General features: G+C 52.1%; 1 protein-coding gene across 2 annotated transcripts; it reads right to left on the bottom strand.

The window, feature by feature from the left end:
• Window positions 1-112: 112 nt before the first annotated feature.
• Vars1 (valyl-tRNA synthetase 1) lies at window positions 113-12,774 on the bottom strand. 2 transcript variants are annotated; one of them, XM_027921897.2, is made up of 30 exons: window positions 12,434-12,774; window positions 11,750-12,169; window positions 10,691-10,825; window positions 10,461-10,599; window positions 10,087-10,214; window positions 9,914-10,001; window positions 9,596-9,696; window positions 9,338-9,465; window positions 7,075-7,239; window positions 6,743-6,824; window positions 5,958-6,077; window positions 5,759-5,867; window positions 5,573-5,667; window positions 5,215-5,305; window positions 4,836-4,960; window positions 4,644-4,747; window positions 4,398-4,556; window positions 4,208-4,298; window positions 3,988-4,093; window positions 3,826-3,896; window positions 3,614-3,739; window positions 3,184-3,288; window positions 3,031-3,099; window positions 2,866-2,944; window positions 2,624-2,751; window positions 2,130-2,285; window positions 1,750-1,956; window positions 1,567-1,678; window positions 1,110-1,435; window positions 113-243 (listed from the first exon to the last, which is right to left on the bottom strand). In XM_027921897.2, the coding sequence occupies exons 2-30, from the start codon at window positions 12,134-12,136 to the stop codon at window positions 175-177; spliced, it is 3,801 nt and encodes a 1,266-aa protein (XP_027777698.2). In that variant the 5' UTR covers window positions 12,137-12,169; window positions 12,434-12,774; the 3' UTR covers window positions 113-174. The 2 variants fall into 2 exon arrangements, with proteins under 2 accessions (XP_027777698.2, XP_027777701.2); XM_027921900.2 differs by having other exon boundaries at window positions 9,914-9,998.
• Between the last annotated feature and the right edge of the window lie 930 nt (window positions 12,775-13,704).

Genomic DNA, 13,704 nt, shown 5'->3' with positions numbered 1-13,704 from the left:
CAGGACCTGCCTGGATCCCAGCCTGCAGCTACACCAGCAGTTTTTGAGGCCTTAGGAACCCAGCCCTCTGCACCCACTCCCACCCCCACCACATTCACAGATAAGAGATGAGTTTGTGGCAAAATATTTTATTGCTGCCATCCCATGGTGGGCTGTGAGGATTGAAGTTGGGTGTCACAGCATCTTCTGGAATAGGGTGATGGCCTCATCCATCTTCCTGAGCTCTGCCTCTGTCTGTTGGAGCTAGAGATGGAATGAGGGGAAGAGGTGAGGACCCAGGCCCAAGGAGAAGACCTGAACACCAGGATAGCAAAGGGGTTCAAGCTGGAAAGATGGGTGAGAATCACTAGCAGGGAGCAGTTCCAGGACTATGTGCTTGGCTGTCACCTTCTCCCCAATTCCAGTCTTCCCACCAGCACCTCCCCACTCTCTTCCACCAGGACCCTGCCACGTAGATCTTCCCTTTTCTTATAGTCCTTAGTAACCAAGGTTGAAGGGATTCAGAGCCCACACACCCTGTTCAGCACCCTCACCCAGGCAGGAAAGCACAGGCTGACAGGAAATCATGTTACCTCGGTGGCGGTAACCCAAATGGTAATGCTGCCTATTCAGAGAGTGCTGAATGAGTTGAGTGAGATAAACCTGTCAGCCAACACCCTTAGCTCTTAGGTTCAGGACTGTTTTTCTCTGGTCTATGTAGTTTACCCACTGCCGTTCCCTGGAGGGATCTTAGCTGCAGAGGGTCTGCAGAGGGGCTTCACACCAGGAGATGATCCTGACTTTCTGAGGTCAGCCCAGTGAGCTACAGAAGTAGAAGTAGGTGCTAGACCTGGGGCTCCTTACTGCACGTGGGTGCCAAATCCAACCCCATGTGGAATGTGGGTTTCTACATTCTGGGAGCTGGATAGGATTACCAGGGTCTAACTGGGAAACAGGATGCCTGATTCTAAGTCTGCCTCTCTCTCCAACCTGCCATGTAACCTTGCATTGGGTCCTTTACCCACAGCGGTTTCTTATGTATATAGGGAGGGGGCTGCATGGTCACTGCTCAAGGGGCCTGGGGATAGATGGAGCTGACGGTGTGGGAAATGCCCACCCACACCACAAACCTTGGCTTCGTCTGCCTCCTGGACTTCGAGGGGCACCTTGACAGAGTAGCCCGAGGCAGAACGTCGCTCCCGCAGACGCTGGGCCTGCCGTTGGGCCTCACTTCGCTTAGCCTGCAGCTTGCCCAGCTCCCGGGCTGGGTCCACCAGGCCCTGCAGCTGCAGGTGGATTGAGCATCGGTCAGAGGCCAGGGCCACTGCGCAGCCTTGTGGTGCAGGAGCCCCCAACGCCAGGACAGCCACCACACCCGCACTGGCTAGTGTCTGCACGTAGCCTGACACTGCCGATGCAAGAGTGCCTGTGGCCTCATCAGCCACTTCCAGGAAACCTACAAGGGAGAAAGGAAGGTGAGATCTGGCCACGAGGAGACAGGAGACTAGACAGCCACAGCTGGACACTGGTTTCCTAGAGTGGGCTGGGGACAGTGGGGCAAGGTAGACATAAGGGCCTGAGGCTCACAGTCGGGCCGGATCCGGGTTAGGTTGTAGTCTGCACGCAGGGAGCGCACAACTCGGATGATGCTTAGCGCCAGCTCAAGGGCAGCTTCTGCCTCAGGGTCTTTCCAGGAGCACTGTGGGATGGAGGAGGAGGTGAGGGAGGCCTGGGAGTGAGCCCGAGTCCCCTCCAGACCATACCCCATACCTCTGCAGGCTCTGGGTAGGGGGTAACACAAAGACTAGCTGGAGCTTGTGGGGTCCGCCGGGGCAGCCTCTGGTAGAGTTCCTCTGTCACAAAGGGCATGAAGGGTGAGAGCAGCCGCAGGCCAACATCTAGGCAGGTGTAAAGGGTCTGGCGGGCACATTCAGCTGCCACCTGGTCCACTCCATTCAGGACAGGTTTTAGGCACTCCTAGGGGATAGGGAGGTACAAAGCTCAGATTGGAGATCGAGCCTCAAGCCCTCACGTGACTGTAAGGACTGGCAAAGGAATGGGTTGGCTTAGATCTCACAACCAACCAGTGACAGAGCTGGGCCCAGAGCTCAGCAACCCCCATGCCCTACCCCACCTCAGTTTCTTCTTACCAGGTAGACATCACAGAGCTCATAGAGCCAGAAGCTATACTGGGCGGTGGTGACAGCTGGGAAATCATAGGCCTGGAAACCTTCATTGCTGAGCCTCACAGCCTCAGCCAGCCGACTGCGGATCCAGCGGTCTACCAGGCTCTCGTGGCCTCCAGGCTTGGGGGAAAGGGGTATATCAGCCAGCAAGCCACCATATGGAGGGAGGAGCCTGAACCCCACAATGGTAGGAATCATGGTAAGTCTCCATTCCAGAAGTAACTGAGCATGTGCCCAGTGTCTGGGAAAAACAAACAGGTTTCCAGCCACCTCAGGGATGACCCTAATACCTGTTACTATCTGTCTGTCTCTGTTCCCTAGCTACATAGAGGACCCTCAGGGACTGGGGCTTGGGTTCCTGATCCTACAGCTGCAATCCTCGCACAACTATGCTTGATAGCTGAGGGAAAGGGGCATAGTCTATGTGGGTGCGTATTCACTGCCCATCAGGCCCTCACCTTGGAGGTAGGTGAGGGCACAAAACCCTTCCCAAGGCCTCGGAGAGCAAACTTGGTGGCATTCCAGAGCTTGTTGCAGAAGTGGCGGTAACCCAATATTCGGTTCACATCAAGGTTGATGTCACGACCTAGGTGAGGGATAAAATGAGAGTCCTCACCATTCTCCTTCTTGGCCCAGGCTCTCCAGAAGCCCAGGGCAGAGGAGAGAGTGGGCCTCTGGGAAGGAGGCATGAAGGCCATACCCTGGGATGTGTAAGCGCAGAGTCCAAACCGGAGAGCATCAGTGCCACACTCAGGAATCCCCATGGGAAAGTCTGCCTTCTGTAGGAGGCGGCAGATGGAGGAGCCTCCTGTCAGCCCTGCCCACATTCTACTCAGGCTCCACCCCAGGGCCCTGCCTTCTGTACCTGCCCTTCCTTGGCCTTCTCCACCTCACTAGGGTCCAGGTTGCTGTTCAGTAATTGGTCATGGAGGCCCTGACAATGGAGGAGAAATAGTTAGATAGCTGTGGCCACGGCCCCAGAGCTAATTATTCCCAATGGTCCAAGACCCAGTCCTACCTGCAGGGAGACTCCGTGGATGACATCCAGGGGGTCAATGACATTGCCTAGAGACTTGCTCATCTTTCGTCCATGAGCATCACGCACAATGGCATGGAGGTAGACCTGACAGGCAGGAGGCAAGAAGAACAGTGAGGTTCAGTCCCTCTCATAGCATCAATGCCCCCTACCAGGGTCTGCCCCACCTTAGATCCCACTGAGTTATCCCCATCAGCTCATTCAGCAAATAAATCAGTAGAAGCTCATTCTCCTCTGGAAAGAGAAAGCCCTAAGCCAAAGCATAGAAATCACTAAGTGGAGCCCAGGCTGGATTTCGACCCCACCCATTGGGACCAGGCCCATCCACAGCTGTCTGGGCTGAGCCTGAGCTGCAGCATAAAGGGGCAGGAGAGGAGGGAGGAAAGTGGGAGGGTCTTGGCCATCTTCACACCTCTCTGAAAGGCAGCCTGCCGGTAAGTTTCAGGCCAAGCATGACCATTCGAGCCACCCAGAAGAAGAGGATGTCGTGACCGGTCTCCAGCAGAGTCCCTGGGTAGAACACACTCAAATCTTCTGACTGCGGGCAGACCAAGGTGTGAACGAGAGTCAAGTACCCTCTCTTTCAAGACCACAACCCACCCTAGTCTAGCCCCAGGAACACACCTGGTTGGGCCAGCCCAAGATGGAGAAGGGGAAGAGGCCGGAAGAGAACCAGGTGTCCAATACATCCTCATCTGAGGGAAGCCAAACGTCAGAGGTCAGAGGAAATGGACCTAAGGGTCAGAGCTCCAGCTCTGCCAACTCACCCCTAAGGCCCCTTCTTGCCTTGCTGGAGGCTAATCTTATCAGATGACACTCCAAACTCCTTGGCTGCTTTTTCTCGGGCCTCCTCCTCACTGCGTCCACTCACCCAGTACCGCCCATCGGGGTCCTGCCAAAGGCGGAATGAGTTCCCATGGGGTGTTTCTGCCTTGCCCCAACCACTCCCCAACCCAGGGCCCAACAAACCCAGTTCCCCAGGCACCTAGCTCTGGCCCATCCTTACCTCCCCAGGAGGTACCGCTGGGTCATTGACAGTGATGAAGTAGGCTGGGATGCGATGGCCCCACCACAATTGCCGGGAAATGCACCAGTCCCTGCAAATGGCCAGTAGTGGGGAAAGTGTCAGGGAGGCCTGCAAGTGTCCCTTCCCATGTTCCTCAGCCAGCTACCTCATACTGAGGGGCCCTACACACCGGATATTGTCCATCCAGGAATGCCACGTTCGTTGATGGGTCTCAGGCAGAATGCGGAGGTCTCCCCGGGTCACAGCAGCACTGGCAGCCTGGGCCATCTCCCCGCAGCGCACATACCACTGTGGCCTTAGCAGAGGCTCCACTACATCCTTGGAACGGCTGGGAGTGCAAGTGAGGTGAGGAGGCCAAGCAGTGAGCACCTGAAGGAGCTCCCCACTTCCCACCATACCTGGTCCCCACCCTCACTTGCAAAGTGGCACCACCATGGGGTTGTCCTCAATGCCACGAAACAGTCCTTGCTCTTTCAGTGCTGCCAGAACTGCCTTCCTGGCCTCAAATCTGGGCAGGCCCTGAGTAGGAAAAAGGCCTCATCATGGTGATGCCTAGGCATTCCCCAACTTCCCTCAACCAGGGACACCACACCCCAGGCAGCCTCACCAGGAAAGGTGGGGGTACATTGACAAAAGCCCCATGGGAATCCATGATACTGATGGCCTCCAGCCCATGACGCTGCCCAACCTCATAGTCATTCTGGTCATGTGCAGGGGTGATTTTCACCGCACCTGAAGTATAAGAGAAGGGCCAGGGTCCCAAGGGACTCTGTGGAGTTTCTTCCCACATTCATCCCTTGTGTTGAGGGATGTGGCTCTCAGATCACCCTAGCCCCTGCTCCCTAATATGGTCTACTGAGAGAACCCAAGTCCTGCCTCTTTGATTAGATTGTTTTCTTTTTTTTCCAAGAAAGATGAAGGTGGTTGAGAGAGCCTTGTGGGGCTCCAGTCTTTTCCTCTTCCCACAGGACCAGCCCTTTGCTTACCTGTGCCAAATTCCATGTCCACAAAATCATCAAAGACAATAGGAAGGCTCCGAGACAGAAATGGATGGATCACGCTCTTTCCCTTAAGGTGCTTGGGACAGAGGAAAATGTCAAAATGTACAAGGGCTAGACCTGAGTCTCTCCTACCCAGGTCCTTAACTGATCCAAACTCCCCCAAAATGTTCAATGATGGCTCCATCTTCAGGGTTGGAAAAGGAGCCAGAAGATGAGGTTTTAACTTAATTTCCCTGGTTGTCAGTCATAAGCATTAATCCCTACCCCCCACACCCATAAGCATGGGAATCCCTTTTACCCCAGAATTCTTCTCCCCCGATTACAGGCAGTGCTTTCATCCCACCTGGTATCTGGGATCTTTGGGGTGCACAGCTACAGCCACATCTCCCAGCATAGTCTCAATCCGAGTTGTTGCCACCACCACCTCTTCATCGCTGTCTGTGGTGACAGAGGCTTTATGGTCTCAACCCTGGCCCCTTCTTGCCCCCCTACTCAACTGGCCCAGAATCCTAGTGTCCTTGGCTCTCACCTGAGCCTTGGACCTTGTAGGCAAAGGAGATGAGGACCCCAAACTCCACTTTTTCCTTATAACCAGGAACAGAGAGCAGGGTGCGACCTGTCAGCTCCTTCTTATCCACCTGCAAGAAGGGTAGTTAGAGATTTGGCCTAGGGGATGGGGCTGGGGCTGTACTGCTCATGGGAGACAGGCTGAAGGGATGTGGGTGTACCTCAATGTCAGAGATGGCAGAGTTGAGGGTACAGGACCAGTTGACGAGGCGGGTACTGCGGTAGATGACACCTTCCTCATGAAGTCGGACAAAAGCCTCTGTCACAGCTGCTGACAATTTCTGGGGTGAAGCAAGGGTAAGTCAGAAAGTTGGATCATGGGGCTGGGGATGTGGCTCAAGCGGTAGCGCGCTCGCCTGGCATGTGTGCGGCCCGGGTTCAATCCTCAGCACCACATACAAACAAAGATGTTGTGTCTGACGAGAACTAAAAAATAAATATTAAAAAATTCTCTCTCCCTCTCTAAAAAAAAAAAAAAAGTTGGATCATGAGTCCGAAGGTTAGGCACACATCCAAGGCAGCAGGATCTGGCTTGTCCAGAGTCCCATCAGCCAGGACCCCTTGAAGAGAAAAGTAGTTCTTGAGAGAGAAACAGGACTATTGAACACAACAGCAGGCAACAAGCCTGGTGATGTTGGAAATGGCAAGGGAGCCACTTGGATGGGGATCAGGTGCTGGTACAAAGCACATCAGGAGTTCAGGATCCATGGGAGAAGGAGGCCAAATAAGGAGGCCAAATTTATCCATGGAGTTCCAGGATAAGAACAGAGAATAAGAAAGGCTGTGAGGGGGGCTAGAAAGTGGCGTTTGTAGCTGAGGCCTCAGTGGTATCCTAGGACTGGGCTCACTTCCTGGGAGAAGGATGCAATGTGTGCTCTCTTCTATGAGTGCCCTACCCTGGGGAGCTGCCCACTCCCACCCCAGTCCTGAGACCCCTCCTGCGCACAGGGTCCATGGTGAAACAGGCTCGATCCCAGTCCAAGGAGCTGCCAAGTTTCTTCAACTGATGGTAAATCCGGTCACCTTTCCTAGAAGTAAACAGATGGGCAGGGATCAACACTCAGGCATGGACTGGAGGGAGACATGGGTGGCAGATGGAGCAGCATGGGATCACTCATCCTTCTGAAACTGATCTGGGTCCTGGAGCCAAATGACCCTCTGTTTCAGTGAAAGGATTTGAACCTGCAGCCAAGGATCCCAGGTAACAGAGGTCTTTTCTGGGCAGGGAGGGGAGAGGGAAGCAGGGCTGTGATTCCCATGGGGATGCTGCATACTCACTCTTCCTTCCACTTCCAGACCTCCTGCAGAAAGGCCTCTCGGCCCAGCTGGTGTCGGCTCAGTCCCCGCTCCCGCCACAGTTTCTTCTCCACCACCACCTGGGTGGCAATGCCTGCGTGGTCACAGCCTGGGTTCCACAGGGTGGTCTCCCCGCGCATGCGGTGCCTGTGGGGAGGGCATGAGGGTCAAAGGATGAGCTGGGCTGGCACCAAATGAAGAAAAGGCTTCCAGGCAGGGAGTTGGGGGATGCTTGGGAAAGAAGCAAGGTAGAGCTGGAAACACCCTAATTCTCAAGACTGGAAAGAATAGTGAAGGCAATCTGGAAAAAGAACCCAAGAGGAGGCTCTTGCCCAACTAGACAGCAAGACATGAGAAAGTTATGATTATGAAAGTAAGTTACCACATAGAAACAAAATGATAGATTTGGGGTAAAAAACAGTGTTAGGAAACAGATCCAAGCAAACTCAGCATTTGTGAAAGGTAGCATTTCACATCCGCAGGATAAGAATAAATTATTTAATAAACTTATTTAGGCCAATAAGCCAATTATTTGAAAAAAGTGTGCCTACTTTCTTCTTCTTCTTCTTTTTTTTTTTTTTGTAAAATATTTATTTTTTTGGTTGGACACAATACTTCTATTTTATTTATTTTTATGTGGTGCTGAGGATCAAACCCAGGGCCTCACATGTGCTAGGCGAGCACTCTGCCGCTGAGCCACAACCCCAGCCCTGCCTACTTTCCAATATTCAAGTTCTACACATATCAAATAATTCAATATAATAAAACAGGAATGGGCATCTAACTCAGTGGTAGAGCACATGCCAAGCATATTGAGCAAGGTTTTCATCAGATGAAAACTAGGAATAATCATCAATAAAAAAGTGATTCCACTATAGTACACCCAAACTATGGAATACTATAGAGAAATTAAATAGAATGGGACTAGCCAGGTGCGGTGATGCACACCTGTAATCCCAGCAATTTGGGCTGAGACAGGAGTTCAAAGCCAGCCTCAGCAATTTAGCGAGGCACTTGGCAACTCAGCAAGACCCTCTCTCTAAATAAAATATAAAAAAGGACTGGGGATATGGCTCAATGGTTAAGTACCCTTGGGTTCAATCCTTAGTACCAAAAAAAAAAAAAAAAAACAAGAATGGGACAAGAAAAGATTTCCAAGAGCCGGATGTGGTGGAGCACGCCTGTAATCCCAGCAGTTTGGGAGGCTGAGACAGGGAGGATCACAAGTTCAAAGCCAGCCTCAGCAACAATGAAGCACTAAGCAACTCAGTGAGACACTGTCTTTAATAAAATACAAAAAAACTGGGCTGGGGATGTGGCTCAGTGGTTAAGTACCCCTGAGTTCAATCCCTGGTACCAAAAAAAAAAAAAGATTTCTAAGAGAAATTGTTAAGTGTAAGAAAAACATTTTATAATGACATGTTTTATGTGCACCCTTTCTATTAAAAGACAGAAGTAGCCAAATATGGTGGCACATGCCTATACTCCCAGCTGCATAGGAAGCTGAGGCACGAGGACCATAAGTTCAAGGCCAGCCTAGGCAACATGGTGAGACCTTGTCTTAAAAGAAATGGCTAGGAATTGGGCACAGTGGCACATGCCTATAATCCCACTAATTTGGGAGGCTGAGGCAGAAGGATTGCAATTTTGACTCAGCAATTTAGTAAGGTCCTCAATAACTAAGTAAGACCCTGTCTCAAAATAAGAAAATAAAGTTGTGTGCAGTGGTGCACACCTGTAATCCCAGTGGCTTGAGAGGCTGAGGCTGGAGGATCATAAGTTCAAAGCCAGCCTCAGCAACTTACTAAGCATTTTAGTGAGACCCTGTCACAAAATAAAAAATTAAAAAGGCTGGGGCTGTGGTTCAGTGGTTAAACATTCCTGGGTTCAAAAAAAGGAATAAACAAATAAAATAAAAAGGACTGAGGATGTAGCTCAGTGGTAAAAAGCCCCTGGATTCAATTCCCTGTACCAAAACAAATAAACTTCCCCCTCCCCATGCAAATTCCTAACATGTCCTGGTCCAAAAAAAAAAGGGATAGGAAGGAACCTGTAAATGAGGTGCAAGATGGGATTACTTGACTAGGATGCTAAATGATCAGATGGAAGTGACAAGGACAGAGAAGTATAATGACACTGGGGGACAGATTAGCGCCAACATGAGATGCCAGAGGGAAAAGTCTGAGAAGTGAAGAAAGGCAGGGAGGGCAGAAGGAACCATCTGGAGGTATAGCCAGGAGCTCACCATCGAGTCAGGGAATCCTGGATGGCGTTGGTGAGTGCATGGCCCAGATGCAGGGAGCCTGTCACATTGGGGGGTGGGATGCACATCATGAAGACCCCTCGGGAATTTGGTGTTGACACGCTAGGACGCTGACAGTGGAAAAGATGGGCATGTGCTAAGGCTTTAAGTCACCTCACCTGGCTCCCTCCCAGGCAATGAATCCTTTAGCCCTTCCCTTCCCCATCCCGCTCAGGGGTCTGGGCAGCAGCGCCCACTCACCCCGTACTCTGGCTTGAAGAAGCCCTGTTTCTCCCACCAAGGATACCAGGCAGCCTCCACATACTGAGGACTGTAGGAATCTGGCATATTGGCATTGACATCTGGGGAAAGGATGCGGGGGCTCAAAGAATGGCCAGGGAGGAATGGGCCAGCACATATGCAGCAGGACACATCACAGAACAGGCATCAGCATTCCCTGAAAACCCTTACCAAGCAAAGTGCAAAGAGCCAGGACAGTGAAAAAGGAGTAAAAACCAGGAAGAATCCTTTTCAGTTGGGGGGTATGTGGGGGTCTCCTCCCCTTCCCTCTCCTGGTACCTTTCTTTTCCCCAGGTGGGGTTGGGAGGTCATAAGTAATGACCCCAGGATCCCGTTTCTCCTTTTTCTCTGCTTTTGGTTTCTTCTGCTTGGGAGAGAAAAGATAGAGGCCCAGACATCAGCCACCCACCATAGCACAAACCCTTCTTCTAGCTCCACCCTTAGCCTCTCACCTCCCCTGGGGGTGGCTGCTGCTGTTGGATCTTCTGCTTCTGCTGGAATTTCTCTAACTTTTCCCGCTTCTTTGCCTCTTTCTTGAGTTGAGCAGCTGTCTTTGGGGGTGCAGGGTCTCTCTCAGGTCCTGGAGAGAAGCACAGAAATTCAGAAGTGAACCTGGATCCTCTGTGAACAGTGCTACTGTGTTTCAGAAGAACTACTTCAATTGCATAAATGCTCCCTTGCACTGACGTTCCACCATATCCCGCCCACCCCTGCCTGCTAACAGGTCCCTAATCCAGTGATTTAGTTATTCCTAACAGAAAAAAGCAAATAAGTTCCATGGAAAGCCCCAGAGGAGCATATATTCACAGCCCTTCCCTCTGCTCACCTGGCTGTTGAGAGAGAGACCTGGTCCCTGCATACAGAACTACATCTCCTAGCACAGCCCGGAATTCTGGCTGCCGAATACATGTGATAAACCATCGAGTCACATTACCCCAGATCCGGCGGGCAGAGGGGTCCAGGACCTGGGAGGAAAAAGAAATGACTGTCTTTCATCACTCTATAATGAAGTCTGAGAGAAATAATGTTATTCCTCCCTAGGCCCCAATGACTCACATATCGGAAGGGTAGTAGCAAAGCAGTCACAGCTGCCAGGTCGGCCAGAGTGGGAGCATCCCCAGCCAGGTAGGTGTGCAGCCGAAGCCACTCCTCCAAGGGGCTCAGGGCCTTGCCCAGGGCCCCCAGTGCAGCCTGCAGGAAGGGGAAAGGATGTGAGATAGAACTTAGCTCACTTTAATCCCACCTTATCGCCCACCTCAACCTGATCCATTTGGCCTCCCTCTACTCCCGCAAATCACCACCTGAGACCAGTACATTTTCACTCAAGTGGTCATGAGAAAAATATTTCTGGCTGTGGATAAAACACATGCTTGACATGCACTAGGCCCTGGGTTTGATCCCTAGCAATTGCCAAGTCCCAGGGGATCAACAAACATATTCTATTGAGAGAAGGATAAATTAGCAAATATATAATGTGTTACCCTTTTTTTTTTTTTTTTCTTAATTCCTATCAGCAAATAAGCAGGCTGAAAATAACAGGGTTTTGCAGGACAGAGAGACTCTATTTTAGATAGGGTGATCAGGATAGGAAGGAACAAGCCAGGGTCCACATTACATTCATTCATTCATTGGAGAAACACTGAGTGTCTACCATGTGCTCAATACTCTGCAGGAGGCAGAGTTTTAAGTATACTAAGACACAGTGGAAGGATTTAGGTGCAATCTGGTGGGATTATCTCTCTTCTCCCTCACTTCCTTTCCTCATTTCATTCCTCCTTTATCTCCTCCCAGCAACTGTCATCTTTCCCTCACCCAGGTTTTCCCTACAATTCAAAGTAACTTTTATCCTCATCAGTTTCAGACTCATCAAACTTCTTTTCCATCCAACTTTTATTAGGAAACTAAAACGCCAGGCACTAAGGCTGCACTTCGCACACATCTTTTAACCTCATTACATCAGTGAGACACAAATTACATCAACTTGCATTTTCATAGACATATGCAGACAAGGCTCAGAGAATTAAAAAAAAAAAAAAAAAAGTGCCCAAGGTTACTACACCACCAATCCTTCCTTCCCCAGAATTTTCCCCTTCCCTCATCTCTCCTCCCACTCACCTGGGGGTCTTGAGCTGGACTTCGGAGTCCCAGCGCTGGCAGCGTTGCCCCACATGCAGCTGGTATCAGCTCTGTATCAGCATAACTGACCCATTGTTGGACAAGGACAGCTGCCCGGCTACCCCCAGGTCCCCCCAGGCCTGCTGGCCACAACAGCTGGGCCACAGCTGTGGCTCCCCAAACCCAGAGTCCACCCGGACCTTGCTCCAAGGCGGGCAGGCGGGGTGGGGGAAAAGGAGTGCGGCTGGTGGGAGGCGGCTGGAGACAGATGCGAGGGTGGGCTCCTCCCCATCCAGGACCCTCCCCAGCCTCCCCATAGCGAGCGGCTATGAGGGCTCGAAGGCTGGGGAAGGCATCTGGGTGAGGGGAGACGTAGAGGATGGACATGGTTATGTGAGGGTCCGGACGAGTTGGAGAAACCTAAGGAGAAGAGATGGAAGACTGAGGAATCCTGAAAGTCCCATATTTGAAGAGAGGGAACCCCATAAGGGAGTTCCTCTGTCGCAGGAGTCTGACGAGGTTTCAAAAGCCTACGGGCCTGGCTCTAAGTAGAAGAGTGACAATGGAAAGCGCCTGGAATTGAGGAGATGGGGCGGGCACGATCGCCGGGCCTCAGGAGTGTGGGAATTTCGCTGGAGCCGGTCCGCGTCCGGTAGGACGCAGGTTCGGGTCGCGTGTACGTACTGGAGGGAGGTGGTCAGACTGAGTCGGGAATCCCCCTCGAAATCGGGCGCCAGCCGCTGCTGGACAGGCCGGCGGCCCGGGAGGAGGCGTCGGGCGGGCAGATGGTAGGCGGTTCTCCAGAAGACCCTAGCTCCCGCGACCGCCGCTGGGGCAGTCGGCGCCCACGTGGTCCCCCCTTTGTGACAGCAAGCGTTTCCGGGCCGGCGGGTCCTGGCAGGGGAGGCCTGGCCCTGCCTGGGGAAGCGCACGCTTTCCCGCCCAACCCTGCCTAGGGAGCCAAGGCGCTCGCCACGCTCGCGAGAAATGGCGCGGGCCGGCCAACAGGACGCCCCGGGAGCAGTCCGTGGTCTCCCGTGCTCCGGCCAGGCACCGCCACGGGCACCCCATGGGGTCCTTCCTCAGGCAGGGGCGGGGCGGTGGGGCGGTGCCCAGCGGAGGAACCTGCCGCTTAACACCGATGGTCGCTAGGTGGCCTCAAAGATCCCTTAAAGCTTGCGCAGTTACCGTACAGTTGCTGAATGAGGAGTTGGAATTTAGTAATTTCCACTCTCCCCACTATTGAAGGATACGGAAAATAAGTCCCGGGACATTCACCCCATCTGTAGGTATTCCCCCACCAGCCTTGTGGGAAGGAAAATTGAAGCTTTTGACATTTAAAAACCCAGGCCTCAGCCATAGGGTAGGAACACAAAAGGAACTTGCACCTGACTGCCCTACCCTAATTGGTCAGCCAACCAATACAATTAGCCCCAGGAAATTCGCTGCCACACTTCAGTACCACCCTAATGGATCAGCTGACCCCCATACAATGAACTGCAGAGGAACTACTCTTCTGTCCCACCCTAAAATGAGGCCTATAAAATCCAGATATTTGCTTTAGCCCACTACCATTCCCCCCCACCCCCAGGAGGGAAAGGAGCCACCTACATTGTTCTACCCATTGACTAGGCTGCTGATCCCTGAGGTCTGCTTCTGGCCTCCCGCCTGTCATTTGTGCTTACAATACAAATCAGACCACTTGAATAGCTGTATTAATACGGCAATATCAAAAGCATTTTCGTGTCACATTAATGGAGGGACACAGAGATGAAGGGCAGCAAGCACTCCAGTTGTGTTTGGAGAAAAACAAAAGGGAGGGGCTGGGGATGTGGCTCAAGCGGTAGCGTGCTCGCCTGGCCGCATGCGGCCCGGGTTCGATCCTCAGCACCACATACAAAGATGTTTGTCCGCCGAAAACTAAAAACAATAAATATTAAAAAGTTAAAAAAAAA

Source organism: Marmota flaviventris, chromosome 6 (assembly GCF_047511675.1).
Source record: "Marmota flaviventris isolate mMarFla1 chromosome 6, mMarFla1.hap1, whole genome shotgun sequence".
Taxonomy (NCBI): Eukaryota; Metazoa; Chordata; class Mammalia; order Rodentia; family Sciuridae; genus Marmota; species Marmota flaviventris.
Note: the sequence above shows the minus strand (reverse complement) of the source record. Positions and strands in the feature narration are given on the sequence as shown.

Bases quoted from the DNA above. Each gene is read 5' to 3' on its own strand.
- Vars1 (XM_027921897.2), bottom strand. From the start codon at position 12,136: ATGTCCATCCTCTACGTCTCCCCTCACCCAGATGCCTTCCCCAGCCTT. The intron at 5,306-5,572 runs GTGGGATGAAAG...CTCTGTCCCAAG, and splicing joins CCAAAGATCCCAGATACCAG to CACCTTAAGGGAAAGAGCGT. The intron at 2,945-3,030 runs GTACAGAAGGCA...CGCCTCCTACAG, and splicing joins AGAAGGCCAAGGAAGGGCAG to AAGGCAGACTTTCCCATGGG.